Source organism: Fringilla coelebs (genome assembly GCF_963513975.1).
Source record: "Fringilla coelebs genome assembly, chromosome: 1".
Lineage (NCBI taxonomy): Eukaryota > Metazoa > Chordata > Aves > Passeriformes > Fringillidae > Fringilla > Fringilla coelebs.
In genome coordinates this window covers 678,160-694,023 of record NC_140028.1, presented here as the reverse complement: position 1 = coordinate 694,023, position 15,864 = coordinate 678,160, and the positions used below count along the sequence as shown (strand labels likewise).

Sequence of the window (15,864 nt, the reverse complement as noted above, 5' to 3'; positions counted from 1 at the left end):
AATCTGACAAAGCCAGAAAAAAGTGACAATTCTTAAGCAGGGCTCTATGTCACTCCCCAGAAAAACACTAGTGGGAATGTCTCTTTCTCTCAACATTGAGGAGGATCCTTTGGGAACATCCCCATTCCAAGGGAGGAAGCAGACGCACATTTCATTTCAAGCAGGAACAGGGGAGAGGAATCTCTGTCTGAGAGGGGACTGCACATTCCCAGGGTCAGCTATGGATGGCCAGGCCCAGCTGTGTTCTTCACCTGCAGTTGTCAGCTCTGGGTTGGTAATTTGGGCTGGTTTTAGCCCAGTTCAGCACCCAAAGCAGCACAAGACCCTCTCACTGTAGCCCCAATAGCCAGAAATGGGGCATTTTCCCTTAGCCACATTCCAGGCAGAGCATCCTGCCACATCCTGCAGTTCAGGAGGACATTAAAGCCTGGAAACTGGTAGGTACAAGAGGGCAAGGGCAGGTCTTGTCCCTGGGGACAAACAGTTCCCGGTGCCAGTCCAGGCTGGGGTTGACCTGCTGAAGCAGCTCTGTAGAAAGATCTGGGGGTGCTGGTTGGTGAGCAGTGGAGCTGGCTGTGTGTCCTAGGACCAGGAGGGATCCAGGGGCCATCAGGAGGGGTGGGCCCAGGAGGTCAGGGAGTGTTTGTGCCCCTGTGAACTGCCCAGGGAGGCACATCAGGAGTGCCGTGTCCAGCTGTGCCCAGCGCCATGTACAACTCTGCCCTGTGCTGTGTCCAGTTTTGGGCTGCTCTGGAACCAATCCTATGTTCTGAGATGATGCTGCCTGAGCTGGGAGGTTGGGCCAGGTGCCCTCTCTGGGTCCTTCCAGCCTGACCCATTCTGGGGATTCTGGCAGTTGTGGTTTGGGAATTGTCCACCGGAGGGGAGCAGTGAGCGCGGGGAAACCAGCAGCACTGCACATGTGCCGCCCCCAGCTGCAGTTCCGGCTGCCAACAACAGGCGGCAGCATGAGCTGCTGGCGCTGCCGAGCGCCTGCCCCGCCCCATCCCAGCCCCGGGGGCTCTGCAATGGTTTGGGATGGAGCAACCTTAAAGCCCGTCCGGTGCCAGCCTTGCCATGGGCAGGGACATCTTCCCCTGGGCCAGGCTGCACCAGGCATCGCCCAGCCTGGCCTTGAACTGTTCCAGGAGTGGGGCAGTCACAGCCACGGTACAGATGGGTAACATGATGATTGACTCTCACAATTAAGGGATGAATATTGTGTTTGTATGTTAAGAGAAGTTTTGTAGATGTAGGTTATGTTATTGTTATATGTTGATTGGACACCCTCTGTTTTCCCTACAAGCCCCTTTCCCCAACCCATATTGTTTCTCCCTGACAGCATTGGTTTTCAGGGTTGTCAGTGACATAATGTCCTAGGCTGACGTTAGGATGCTTGTATCCCCATTCGTGTGTCTGTTTATGCTGGATATTTTGTTCCCTGCCTTCAAGACTGGCTCTGCAGAGGTAATGTTTTGTTTTGGCCCCTTATCAGCCGCTCCCCCACGGCCAGCGGGACATACAGACGGGGCAGTACATAGTGCTGTTTCTGTTTTTTTGCTTTTTTTTTGGCTTTTGCTCTTGCTTCTGCTTGCCCCCGCTTCTGCTTGCTCTCGCTCCTTGCTTTTTTTCCTCATTAGTTAGCTTAGCTAAACAGTCCAAATTTCTTCCTGGACTGTTTCTCCTCTCCTCTCTTTGGATCTACTCGAACCTGCTCCGGACTGGGACCTGGGAACATCAAGAGTTTGCACCCTGCGACTGCAGCAGCTGCCCAGCGCCGGAGGGACTGATACCAGAGCAACCCCCCCCAGAGAGACTTTCTGAATTTGTCATCTTTTTCAGAGCGGTGAAACAGTGCTGTCATCCGGTATTGTTAATTTTGTGTGCTGGGGGGTGCTGTGCCTGTTAGATAAACAGGTTCTTTCCACTTCTCTCCGAGGAATTCTTCCCGAACCGGCTGGGGGGTGGGACCGTGTGGGTTTGCTGTCTGGAGGGGCCCCTCTTTGGGGATTCTCTCCCAAATTTGCCCTGAACCAGGACACCCTTCTTTGCTGTCTCTTGGTGGAGACCTTCCTGTAACTTGACTGGAGGTGAGGTGAGGTGAGGTGAGGTGAGGCATGCCATGCCTCATCAGCAACAGGTTTTCCCCATTCCCAACAGCCCCATGAAAGGGGCACAGGTACATGTCTGGCCTCCACATGTTCCTGACAACCTTGACAACCAAGGCCGTCTGGTGGGAACAATACAGAGGGGGGAAGGGGGACAGTGGGGAGAGCAAAAGGTGTCCCAAAACCAAACTGCAGTCACATAATCATAAATCAACAAAACTTATCTTAATGTACAGATAATATTCATCCCTTAATTGTGAGAGTCAATCATCACATTACCCATCTATAACAAAGCTGTGGCTGCCCCATCCATGGTGGTGTTCAAGGCCAGGTTGGGCAGGGCCTGGAGCAGCCTGGCCCAGGGGAAGATGTCCCTGCCCATGGCAGGGCTGGCACCAAATGTGCTTTAAGGTCGCTCCATCTCAAACCATTGCAGAGCCCCCAGGGCCGGGATGGGGCTTGGCAGGCAGCACCAGCAGCTCGTACTGCCGCCTGCTGTTGGCACCTGGAACTGCAGCTGGAGGCGGAGCATGTGCAGTGCTGCTGATTTCCCACGCTCACTGCTGCCCTCCGGTGGACAATTCCTGAACCACAACTCCAGAAGATGTGCAGGTATAGAGGGAAAAATCCCTGATTTGAAAAGCAAAAGAGTTTCCTGAGCAAAACATCAGGGTTTTTTTTTCATAAATAAATGGGTGGTTTCCCTGGTTTGAGAGGAAGTTGGGTGGTTGTTGTGGTTTGAGAGGAAGTGTTTTTTTTGGGATGCTGTGGTCAAACCAATAGGTGCTCAGATTTGAATATTGACACCTGCTGTGGCCGCTGAGGACATGGGTATGCCTCTGGGAACACAGGGGGGGTTAAAAACAGAGAACTCCCAGGCGGAAGCTCTCTTGGGTTTCATCAGTGAAAGAGGTCAGACCTCCCCCACCCAGCTGCAGGCTGGGTGGGTGAGGGTAGGCCATGTGGTGAGGTAGGCCAGGCCTTGGACAGCGAAGGGAGGTGAAGGCCCCTGCAGGAAGGAAGGGTGGAGGAACCCTGAGACACCTCGAGCAGTCCTCCCCCCGCCCACCCCGCACCAAGAGAGAGAGAAAGAGAGCTGGTGTCTGTGCCTGTGCCACCTTGAGATTTGATAGCATGGCCAGCCAAGAAAGAGAAGAGGGGGGTGCGGTGAGAAAGTGCCCAGAGGGCAGCCGTGGGAGTTCTAGACAGGCAGAACCTGAGATTTTTAACCCTTTTCTTGGATGATGGAAACATTACAAATGCTGATCCTCCTGGAGTTGAATGAGAAGAGAGATAGGGATGAGATAAGAGGAAATGGGCCACCAGAGAAGTTGAGAAAAATCTTAGGTGAGAGGAGGTGATGGAGTGGCCTTTGGCTGGACTGTTCTTTTATAGCCAGAGACAGAACCATTTCTTTCCTGTGACACAGAGACTGCATTTAGGGGGGAGGCAATGGCTTGCAGCCAAGAGAGTGCAGTGATGTGACTTGAAAGAGTGCATGGACAGAGATGACGGGTGAGGAGGGTGGTTGTGTTACCCTCCATCTTCAGGGAAGAAGAAGAAGATCTTTGTTCTTGAGACCCCTCAGTCCTAGGGGGTGAAGTCTGGGGGAGACAGGTGTCCCAAAAATGAGAGACTGTGCTTTTTGTTGGAACTAGGCAAAGCACCCTTTAAAAGGAAAACCCTAGAAGCAGCTCTGGTCCATGAGCAGCAGTGAGAACGCTGGGCATGGAAGGAAGAGGTCATGATGGCAAAATGATCTCCGGGCGGTGCCACGTCAGACATGAGAACGCAAAAAGTTTCAACTGTGTTTCCTGAGGAAGCCTATGGTACAAGAAGGACTCCTGTCTCCTTGATCAACTGAGAATTGATGATCTGAAGGGTGGTGATAGACTGAGAGTTGATGATCTGAGAGGTGGATGTATTAGAAATTTGGTGGTGGGGAGGAGGAATGTTTTTGGAAAATTTTCATTCCGAGCTCTGTGTGTTTGTATTTATATATAGTTGTGGGTTAATAAAGGTTTTTTTTTCCTTTTGTTCTTAAGCGGGAGCCTGCTTTGCTCTATTTCTAATTACATCTCACAGCAGAAACCAGATAGAAAGTATTTTCATAAAGGCACTAGCATTGTGCCAGGGTCAAACCATGACAGTGGTGCTGCCTCTCTCTCCATTTCTCTATTTTATTTTTCATCCTTCTTCATTCTTTTTGTTTTTCTTTTTTTTCCTCCCAATGCTTCTTCTGAAGTGTTTCCTGAAATGAGGAACTTTGGAACTGGCCCCGAACTGATCATTCATCTGTTTTAAATAGAACAGGGCAGCCCCAGCCAGCTCCCTCAGCCCTTCGTGGTGCTCCAGAGCCTTCCCCAGCTCCATCCCTTCCTTGGACACACTCCAGCCCCTCCAGGTGCTTTCTGAGGGTCTGCAGTGAACGAGGAAAAAGGGAGGGACATTTCTCCAGCACTACTTTGAACAGCAAGGTTTGAAAAATGAGGCTTTAAGTTTCCTCTAACAAAAACTCCAGGAACGGTTTATTTTAGGAAATGAGCTGCCCTGCAGGAGGGGCATTAAAGGAGCTGTAGTGGATACATCAGGGGAGCCAGAAGCAGATTTTTGTAAACTTTTGATACACCAGGCAAGCAAGGATAAAGTTCTGATAAACATTTGATGTGCCAGGTGAGCAAGGATCAAGTTTTTGATACATTTCCTATATGGCAGGTGAGCAAGCGGCCATTTATTGCTACATCGGGTGAGGCAGCCAAGGAGCATTAGCAGGTGGCTGTGACATCGCCACTCCCAAACCCCTCTATTGGGAAGTGCCCAAGTGGCCCCAGGCACTGCCCAATCTCTGCTGTCTGTGCTGTCCTGCGCTGTCCTGGCTGCTCCAGCCCACCTTGTGCTGGTCCTGCTGCCCTGGCATGGCTCCTTTGCTGGGCAGCTCTGGGAGGGGCTTTTCAAGGATGGACACCTAGTTACAGTGACCATGGTGACCACAGTGGCTGTGGTGGTCACGGTGACCTTGGTCACCTCGGGAATCATGGTGGCCATGGTGGCCTCAGTAGTTACGGTGACCACGGTAGGTACAGAGGGCACAGTGACATCATGGGTCACTGTGGGCACAATGGCCGTGCTGACCATGGTGGTTCCAATGCCCAGAGTGGCCAGAGTGGTCATAGAGATCAAAGTGGCCACAGTGGTCGTAGTGGCAATAACGGGCACAGTGGTTAGAGCGGACAAGGGACCATAGTGGTCATAATGGCCTTGGTGGCCTTGGTGGGCTCATTTCTCTGGGGTTTGTGGTGGCCTTTGTCCTGGTGGCCTTCCACAGGGGCTTCCATGACCACAGTGACCTTGGTGGCCTCGTGGCTTAGAGTGTTCCAATGGCCACTGCCATGGCCATGGTAGCCAGGAGGAGCCCTGCAATGCGGGGGGAGTTCCTGGGGAGGCTCCCACCTGTGGGGACAAAGAGAGGGGTCAGGGAGTTAATGGGGTGAGAGGGCCAAGAGGCCATGGGGAGGGAAGGGGGTGATGGGGGGGCCGTGAGGGTATGGGGTCAGAGGGGGCCATAACAAGGTCCATTTCCCCACTACCCAGCCATGTACCATGTACCTTGTCCCCCCAGCCTCAGCACGGGATGTCCCTGTCCCACCTACTTGGCACTGGGTGTCCCCATCCCCTGTGCCCAAGCAATGCTGTCCCTCACCTTGTCCCCAGCTCTCGGTGTCCTGCCTTCTGCCTACAGTAGGTGTCCCTGTCCCCTCTGGGCCATGGGTGTCCCCTGCACCGTGTGTCCCTGTCCCCAACCCTCCCTGAGTGTCCCCATCCCCCCAGGCTGTTCCCAAGATGTCACCTCGCAGCCACTCGCAGTTGTAGTCGCTGGAGTTCTCAGTGGAGCGAAGCTCAATGTTCATCGTGCTGCCTTCTGTGTGGACATCAGTGACCTCAAAGGTCTCAAAGGGTGGGATCAGCACCTCACGTTTTCTGGGATTGTAGGAAAAAGCCTGGATGTCCAGGCCGTGGCATGTGTACACCTCGAACATCGTGTCTGTCCCATAACTCTGGGCGACTGTTTTATCCAGCGACGATGAAGCGAATTGACCAAAGCGGACTTTATCGCCAGTCTTCACCTCAAACTGGTAGCTTTTTATTCCCCGGAACACGGTCTTACAATCATTAGGGCTTCTCAGCTTCTGGAGGGCCTGGGTCAGCAGGAAATGCAGCGTTTTGAAGTGGAAGTTGTCTCGGTATTCCTGGCTGGACTTTCCAGCTGTGCGTACAGCCTTGTTGAACGGATCGTACACGTCCTCCATGGTGTAGGCCATGAGGGCGATGGCCTGGGCTGGGGACAGAGGGGATGAAAAGGAGCCCCGCTTCTGCCACTCGGCTGTGGCCTTCACCCAGGCCTGGGAAAAGTCCTTGTTCTCCTGGAACTCGGAGCTGTTGAGGGCTGGCAATGCTGCGGTCATGGCGGGGCCACAGTTGAGGTACTGGTCATCAAAGGAGTTCTGGGCCATGTCCAGGGGCTCCACCGTGATGTCCGCAGTGGCCACGGTCATTGCCAGCAGTGCCAGGGTGTGAGCCAAGGGAGCCATGGAGAAGAGAGTCCACATGGCCAGTGTGGGACACTGTGGGACATAGAGGGGACACAGAGGACAGACTGTGTGACACAGGAAGGACACTGGAGGGCACCAGGGGATGCTGAGGGGACACTGATGGGACGGAGGGCACTCTGAGGGACATGGTGGGACACAGGGAGACTTCCTTGGTGAGGGGCTGAGGAGTGACAGTGGGGTCAGCCCAGGGAGAGTCCGGGCAGGCCTGGCCAGGAGACCCCTGGACATGTCCTGGAGCCTGATCCCAAATCCTGGGCTCACTCCTGGTTACCCCAGTGTCCCTCAGACACCCCTGACTCCCAATCCCACTCCCACAGTCCTACATACCCCCTCAAAATGTCTTTTCAGGCCCCCTGCAGGACCCTGACTCAAATCCTGGGGTCACTTCCTGATATCACCCCTCCCCCCCACCAGTAACACCAGTGACTCCCAATTTCACACCCATAGGTCTGTGTCCCCCCCTCCTGCTGTTTCCCAGTGCCTCCATTACCCCAATCCCTCTCCCAATCCCTTGTACCCCTCCCATTGACCCCATGTCCCCCAGGACCCTGACCCAAGGTTTGGGGGCCCCAATGGGTCCCACTTGTCCCTGTCCCCTCCCCCCTTACCCAACTCTCACTCCCATGACCTCCCCAGTGATCCCTGACCCCAATCCAGTCTTATGTGCTACCCAAGTGTCCCCCAGTACCCCACTGCCACTCCCATGGTCCTGTGTCTCCCATCGCTGGCCCACAGAAAACCCCAGGACCTCAGTCCCTTGACACCCCCAGTTCCCCCCATCAGACCCCAATCCCACAGTCCCATGTTCCTCCACCAAGGGTCCCCAGCCCCTGATGCTGAAATTGTCCAGACTGAATTCCCAGATGGAACTGGAGGTATCAGATAGCTGGAATTCATCCTCAGCTCGGACTCACAGCAGATCTCTCCTGGTCCTGCAGGTCAGGGGGAACATTGCCATGGGGTATTTATCCATCATAATTATAAATATTCATGAAAATGTGTCTCTTATCTAATACAGAAACCAGCAGTTTTCCCATAGATAATCTGCATGGATCTGCCTCTTTTAGGAAATAATTTTTATTGTGCTGGAGATTCCTAAAAATGAGTTTTCTCAGTGTAGTTTTCACTGAGTGCCCCAATATCCCAGGAGACCTCACCTTGAACTTTCACTTTTGGCAGACACTGCTCCTTCTGTGTTACAGAACTTGCCCAAAAACCCTCACAGGAGTTCCCTTCATCTCTTTCTCCACAGGTTACAGCAACCTCTGCCCTTCTGTGTCCACACTTCTACCTCCTTTCCTTGCTTTTGCCCATTTATCTTTAAGCTCTATCCAGCTCCATTAAGGGATGTGAAACTTTCTATTCTCTCTCTTACTGCCCACCCCCCATTACCCCAATCCCACCATCCCATGTTCCCCCAGTTCCCCCCAGTCCCACTCCCCACTGCTCACTGAGTTGCTGCCACACCTCAGATACCAGTTGGGGTCCCCTATCAGATGACATCTGCGGAGGATCAGCAATGGGACGTCATGCCATGATCAATATGATCAAGTGAAGTCAAATTTATGACAAGAACAAACTGTATTTATTCTTTGTTCTGCTGTTCACGCGCCTCAGGCTAACACATGATTGGTTAAGCCAATCTGTGCACGCGTCTCAAGCCTTCAGCTGATTGGTCATTCTTCTTTCTTCATGCGTCTCACTGTGGTTTATTGTTTTGCCTTCATGCGCTCTGCTGTGGTTTTTGTTCCATCTTCTTAGCGTGCCCCACATCCTGGACTTGTTTTTCTCCTGAGTAGGCTCTTCCTGTGTTCGAGCAGTCTGGGAAACTGTGAAATTCTACTCAGATGCCATAAAGGCTGGCTTGGGCACTGTGTCCATTTTCCTGCAAAAATCCCACAACAGACATCTTGAGGCACCTTGAGCCTGGGGATGATCTTGTGGGAGAGTGCCTGGGTGGCTTCCCTGGCCTTGTTGGCTTGACAGAAGTAGTTCTGGACCCCCAAAAAAGGGATCCACCAACACCAGGGGATACCTGAGCCCATGTTGTCATGATAGATCAGGAAATCCATTTGCCAGTTATCATTGGGAGGTGTTCCTCTTTCAGTGATGCCTGGAGGTGATGGTTTTGAATTCAAAGGGTTCTTTTGAAAATACATCAGGCATTGCTCTGTAACAGACCTGACATTTTCGTCCTACAGACACCGAGGATCTGAGGCTGCAGACCTGTCCCCATCTCATCGATTCCTCAGAGCTTTGCTGGTGCTTTTATCCTTTCCAAATTGCAGCACCAGTTGGGGAGGGCCTGACCTGATTATTGCGAGTTACCTCTCACCCACCTACCCACCCAGCCACCCTCTTTTTTGTGGGCTTTTAGATAAGCAGCCAATTTTCAATCTGCCCAACTCTATGCAGGCCTCACCTCTGGCGGTGAAATTCCTTTCTCAGGAATTAGCACCAGGATGCTTTGTTGCGGAACCTCTCATGGAGATTCATTGCAAGTCTATTTCCCACCCGGATTTGTCAATCCCCAAGCTGGTGTGCCCTGGACTGTAGCATGGCCACTTCTTTGGGCAGGTGGGTGATATCGAGGAGGGAAAATAATTCTTGTTTGTACATAATCAGGGTTCCCTTTGCAGTTAATTTACTTCTTTCTTCCCATATGCCTCCATGGGCACGAGCAATGCTCAAAGCAGATGCCAAGGGAGTTCCTGTGTTTGTTCTCTTTCTCACTGCCAGTTCCAGAGCTCTTTGTAACACTGTGAGCTCCTCCCCTTGTTCCACCTCTTCTTATAGTTATGGCAAGCAGAGGATATACCACAAACTTTTGTCCCAAATCGGATTTCCTGGCCTCTTAGATGAGGAGAACTGTTGCTGCTACAACCCAAAGTCATCTGAGCCTTATCTAGGCTGCTTATCTAAAAGCCCACAAAAAAGAGAATGGGTGAGTGCCTGGGTGGCTGGGAGGGTGAGAGGTAACTCCCAATAACCAGGTCAGGCCCTCCCCAGCTGATGCTGCAATTTGCAAAGGAGAAAAGCACCAGCAAAGCTCTGGGGAATTGATGAGATGGGGACAGGTCTGCAGCCTCAGATCCTCAGTCTCCATAGGACAAAATTGTCAGGTCCGTTACAGAGCAATGCCTGATATGTTTTCAAAAGAACCCTTTGAATTCAAAACCATCACCTCCAGTCACGACTGAAAGAGGAAACACTCCTGGGGATTACTGGCAAATGGATTTTCTGAGCTACCATGCCAGCATGGGCTCATTTATCTCCTGGTGTTGGTGGATCCCTTTTTGGGGATCCAGAACTTCTTCTGCCAGGCCAGAAGGCCGGGGAAGACATCCAGGCACTCCCCCAGGAGATCATCTCCAGGCTCAAGGTGCCTACAGGGACGTCATCTGATAGGGGACACCAATTGGCATCTGAGGTGTGGCAGCAACTCAGTGAGCAGTGGGACTGGGGCAAACTGGGGTGACATGGGACAGTGGGATTTGGGTTCTGGAGGGAGAGCAATAGGAGATAAAATAGAAAGGTTGACTTCTCCTGAAGGTGCTGGATAGGGCTTAAAAAGAACTAGCAAAAAACAGTAAATGGATGTTAAAGTGTGTGCACAGAAGAGCAAAGGTTGCAGAAACCTGTGGAGAAAGAGATAAAGGGCACTCCAGTGAAGGGTTTTTGGCAATTTCTGTAAATCAGAAGGAGCAGAGTCTGCCGAAAGTGAAAGTTCAATGTGAGGTCTTCTGGGATGCTGGGGCACTCAGTGAAAACCACACTGTGAAAACTAATTTTTCGCACTCTGCAGGACCATAAAAGGATTTCAAGAGAGCGGCGGAGCCATGCAAATTATTGCTAGGAAAGGTGCTGTTTCTGTACTAGGAGAGGGAAACATTTTAATGAACATTTGCAATTGTGGTGGATAAAGACCTTGCGGCAAAGTTCCCCCTGAGCTGCAGGACCAGGAGAGATCCACTGTGAGTCTGAGGTGATAAAGAATTCCGGCTTTCTGCTTCCTCCAGTTCCATCAGGGAGCTCACTCTGGCTGATTTTGGTATCGGGGCTGGGGGGAACCCTGGGGACTGCTGGGGGGGACACGGGACTGAGGGATTGGGATTGCACACATGGGGGGACACTGGGACTGGGAACATGGGGGGCTCTGGGGGGAAAATCGGGGGGGCATGGGATGGTGGGAGCGGATATGGGTCATGGAGGAGCTGGGAGACACTGTGGGGGCAGGTGTAATGCCTGGATTTGGGTTGATGTCCTGGGGTGACAGCAAAAAAATTGGGAAAGGGGAGTGGGGTCTGGGGACGGGCTGAGGGGAACACTGGGGGGTTCAGGGAGTGACCCCAGGATTTGGGTCGGGATCCTGCTGGGAGTGAGGGGACTTTTATTCATGGGAGTAGGATTGGTCTTCTGGGGACCAGGAGGACATGGCACTATGGGACTGGGATTGGAGTCCGTGGGGCTGGGGGATATTGGGAAGGCATAAGTAACCCCAGGATTCAGGATCAGGGACCCCAGACATGCCCAGGGGTCAGCTGGCCAGGAGTGCCTCCCTTCCCCCTGGGCTGACCCCACTCCCCTCCCTGGTCCCTCAATGAGGAACCCTTCCTGTGTCTCCTCTGTGTTCCTTCTGTGTCCCCCAGTGTTCCACCCTGGTTTCTGTGGCCTCTCCACTCCATGGCCCCCCTGGTGTAGACCCTGACACTGTTGGCAATTGCCATGGCCACCACGGCTGTTGATGTGTTCCACCTGGACATGGCCCCGGACTTTGATGACCAGTATCGGGGATGTGGCCCTGCCATGACTGAGGCCTTGCTGGCCCTCAACCGCTCCGACTTTGAGCACAACCCTCTCTTTGCCCAGGCCTGGCTCAAGGCCACAGTCGAGTGGCAGAGACGGGGGTCCCCTGTGTCCCCTCTGTCATCCCCAGCCCAGGCCATTTCCCTCATGGCCTACACGATGGATGGTGTGTTCAAGAAGTTGAACCCAGCTGTGCACGTGGCTGGGCGCTCCCGCCAGGAATACTGGGACAACTTCCACTTCAAAACGCTGCATTTCCTACTGACCCAGGCCCTGGTGACACTGAGGGACACTCAGGGACTGCAGTGTCACAATGTGTACTGGGGGTGCATGGGGTAAGGTTCAAGGCAGAGCAGGGTGCCATTGTCCAGTTCAGTCAATTCATGTCAGTGTCACAGAGTGGAAAAACTGCTGAGGGCTTTGGGATAGACACAGTTTTCCATGTGCACATGCACCACGGTGCAGAAATCCAGGAATTCTCCATCTATCCTAATGAGAAGGAGGTGCTGATCCCACCCTTTGAGACCTTTGAGGTCATCGAAGTCAGCCAGAAAGGAGACAGTGCACAGATCCAGCTCCGCTCCACCGGGATCTTCAGCAACTACAGCTGCGAGTGGCTGCAAGGTGACACCACAGGGGACAGCCTGGGGCGATGAGGACACCAACTGTGGCCCATCAGAAGGCACAGGGACAATGGCACTCACTGGGCATGGGGGACAGGGACATAGGCCCCCACTGTGTTTGTGGGGATAGGAGCACCCACGGCTGGGAACAAGGACAGGGATACCCTGTGCTGGGGAGACTCCCTGGGGCTGGGGGGTCAGCAACACCCAGTGCTGGGGAGACCAACAGTGGACAGGGGACACCCATGACAGGGCACAGGGAGTGGGGACACTCACTGAGAGTTTGGGGACAGGGAGACCCCATGCTGGGGACACCAAATTTGGGGACACCCATTGTGGGCACGGGGACAGGAATGCCCATGATGGGCACAGGGATGGGGATCCCCACTTTTGGCAGGGAACAGGGTTCGGGGACACCCCAGCCAGGGGACAACTGTGAAAGGGACAGAGACAGGGACCTCCCCATTTAAGCCCTGTCACTCCCCACCAAAGGCAGCGCTGTGGGGATGGGCCCTGTGTGCTGGATGTGGGTGGGTTGGGACCCCTTGAGGCACTTCCTGAACCCCTGTCACTCTCTGTCACCTGCCATGGCACCCCCTGACTTCTGCAACCCCTGTCAGCTGTAAGCCCACCATGACCCCCCTGACCCCCCTGGTGCCTGTAGCCCCATGTGCCCCCTCCAACACCCTGTCCCCTGACACCTCATGGCCCCCATGTCTCCTGTCACCCCTAACCCCCCGTTATTGTCATACCCAAACCTCTCACTACCCCCGTGATCCCCCTGATGTCCCTCTCTTTGTCCCCCAGGTGGGAGCGTCCCCAGGGCCCCATTCCATGTTGGAGGACTCCTCCTGGTCACCTCAGCCCTGGCAGTGGCCACAGGGATCCTCTGAGCCACGAGACCACCATGGTGTCCAAGGTCACTGTGGTCACTCTGGCAACCATGGCCAACATGGCACCAAGGTCACTGTCATTACTGCGGCCAGCACAATCAACAATCCTACCATGACCACTAGAGAAACAAGGCCACCAAGGCTACAAAGGCCACCACAGCCACTCTGGCCACCTTGTCAGCTATTGCCACCATGAGGTCACTGTGGCCACCACTGTCACTGTGGCACTGTGGCCACCACAGCCACTCTGGCCACCGCCGTCCCTGTAACCACCAAGGCCACTGTGGCCACCTTGACCACCAAGACTCCCTGAGCCACAAAGTTACAACAGCCACTGTTGCCACTGTGGGCACCAGTGTCATTGTGGAAAGCAATTCCATTAAGTAATTCTCTCAAAACAATTCCATTAAATAATTCTGACAAAGCCAGCAAAAAGTGGCAGTTCTTATGCAGGGCTCAATGTCACTCCCCACACCAACACTCGTGGGAATGTCTCTTTCTCTCAGCCTCGAGAAGGATCCTTGGGGAGCATCCCCTTCCCAAGGGAGGAAGCAGACACACATTTCATTTCAAGCAAGAACAGGGGAGAGGAATCTCTGTCTGAGAGGGGACTGGCCATTCCCAGGGTCAGCTGATGGATGGCCAGGCCCAGCTCTGTTCTTCACCTGCAGTTGTCAGCTCTGGGTTGGTAATTTGGGCTGGTTTTAGCCCAATTCAGCACCAAAAGCAGCACAAGACCCTCTCACTGTAGCTCCAATAGCCAGAAATGGGGCATTTTCCCATAGCCACATTCCAGGCAGAGTATCCTGCCAAATCCTGCCGTTCAGGAGGACATTAAAGCCTGGAAATTGGAAGGTTCAAGAGGGCAAGGGCAGGTCCTGTCCCTGGGGACAAACAGTTCCTTGTGCCAGTCCAGGCTGGGGCTGACCTGCCGAAGCAGCGCTGGAGAAAGATCTGGGGGTGCTGGTTGGTGAGCAGTGGAGGTGGCCGTGTGTCCAAGGACCAGGAGGGATACAGAGGCCATAAGGAGGGGTGGGGCCAGGAGGTCAGGGAGTGTTCGTGCCCCTCTGAACTGCCCAGGGAGGCACATCAGGAGTGCCGTGTACAACTGTGCCCAGCGCCATGTACAACTCTGCTCAGTGCTGTGTCCAGTTTTGGGCTGCTCTGGAACCAATCCTGTGCTCGGAGATGATGCTGCCTGAACTGGGAAGTTGGGCCAGGTGCCCACTCCGGGTCCTTCCAGCCTGACCCATTCTGGGATTTGGGAATTCTGGCAGTTGTGGTTTGGGAATTGTCCACCGGAGGGCAGCAGTGAGTGCAGGAAATCAGCAGCGCTGTGCATGCGTCACTCCCAGCTGCAGTTCCGGCTGCCAACAACAGGGGGCAGCATGAGCTGCTGGCGCTGCCGAGCACCCGCCCCACCCCGTCCCAGCCCCAGGTGCTCTGCAATGGTTTGGGATGGAGCGACCTTAAAGCCCGTCCGGTGCCAGCCCTGCCATGGGCAGGGACATCTTCCCCTGGGCCAGGCTGCACCAGGCATCACCCAGCCTGGCCTTGACTGTTCCAGGAGTGGGGCATCCACAGCTTTGGTACAGATGGGTAACATGATGACTGACTCTCAAAATTAAGGGATGAATATTGTGTTTGTATGTTAAGAGAAGTTTTGTAGATGTAGGTTATGTTATTGTTATATGTTGATTGGACACCCTCTGTTTTCCCTACAAGCCCCTTTCCCCAACCCATATTGTTTCTCCCCAACAGCATTGGTTTTCAGGGTTGTCAGGGACATGTGAAGGGAGGAGGGAGGGAGAGAGGGCGTGTACCTGCGCCCCTTGGATGGGGCAGCTGGGAATGGGAGAAACAGTTGCTGGGGAGACGTGTCATGACAACACCTCAGCTTCAGTCAGACTACAGGAAGGTCTCCACCACTGGTCAGCAAGAAAGAGACAACTGGCAGACTTTGGGTGGGTAAAGGGATTTATTAGGAAAATGTTTGAATATGTATGACTCCTTATGAATATGTATTTGGCTGATGCAACCCCCCCCCCCCCCCCCCCAGGGTATAAAAGGCAGAGCAGCCAATTTGTGGCAGTTGGCTGCACTTCCAACACTGTCCCTTTTTCCTCATTCGGTCCCTTTGTAGTGTTGTTGAAGTTTAATAAACCTTTAAAAATTTAAAGTGAGCGTTCATTTCTCACAGTCGCTGTGGTTTCCATTATCACCAAGGCCACCATGACCCGTGAAAAAGGGGGTCAATAAGGTGCCTCAGCCACCCCTGCCATTTTTCCTGTAGGAAAAGAGAAAAAAGGGAAAAGAGGATGGAAGACAAATCAAATCTCTTGGCTTTGTGCAAATATTAAGATGAATCCTTTATCTATATGTTAAAATAGTTTTGCTTTTATTTCTGCTATTAACAAAATCTTAGACATAGTAGTAGTGGTAGCTGATATAGGTACGAGTGAACTGTCTGTTTGGTTTGATAAAATCCATGTCACAAGGACCCTGCTATCGATATGCCAACTATCAGCATCTGCTGTCTGCAGAAAGTATGGCCCAAGGCCCAGACTGAAAGTGATAAAGAGAAGGAGCCAAAACCACAGCCAAGAGACATGCATGCTCTAAAAAGGCAGACCCAAGGAAGGCCCATGTGAAATAGTTCCTGGAATATGGAAACTAGGTTATGAAACTGTATGGATATGCCTAATGGTCTATGAACAAGCAATCCCAGTCCTATGTCCCTCCACAAGTGTCCCCTGGAGTCCTCCCAGCCCCCGATATTGAAATCAGCCAGAGTGAACTCCCTGATAGAACTGGAGGCATCAGA

At 53.2% G+C, this 15,864-nt stretch overlaps 1 protein-coding gene and 1 pseudogene across 2 annotated transcripts in view; one reads left to right on the top strand and one right to left on the bottom strand.

Annotated features, from left to right (window-relative positions):
- Window positions 1-7,676, bottom strand: part of LOC311158789 (NAD(P)(+)--arginine ADP-ribosyltransferase 2-like) — a 32,314-nt pseudogene extending 24,638 nt beyond the window's left edge. The window contains exons 1-2 of the transcript in view: window positions 7,633-7,676; window positions 5,956-6,730 (exon numbers count right to left, since the gene is read on the bottom strand). The product of the transcript in view is annotated as an NAD(P)(+)--arginine ADP-ribosyltransferase 2-like (transcript). The remainder of the gene's footprint in view (window positions 1-5,955; window positions 6,731-7,632) is intronic.
- Window positions 7,677-11,443: 3,767 nt separating this feature from the next.
- On the top strand, window positions 11,444-11,863 carry LOC311159223 (erythroblast NAD(P)(+)--arginine ADP-ribosyltransferase-like; the record flags this gene model as incomplete). Its single annotated transcript, XM_084215169.1, has 1 exon — window positions 11,444-11,863. The coding sequence occupies one exon, from the start codon at window positions 11,444-11,446 to the stop codon at window positions 11,861-11,863; it is 420 nt and encodes a 139-aa protein (XP_084071295.1).
- Between the last annotated feature and the right edge of the window lie 4,001 nt (window positions 11,864-15,864).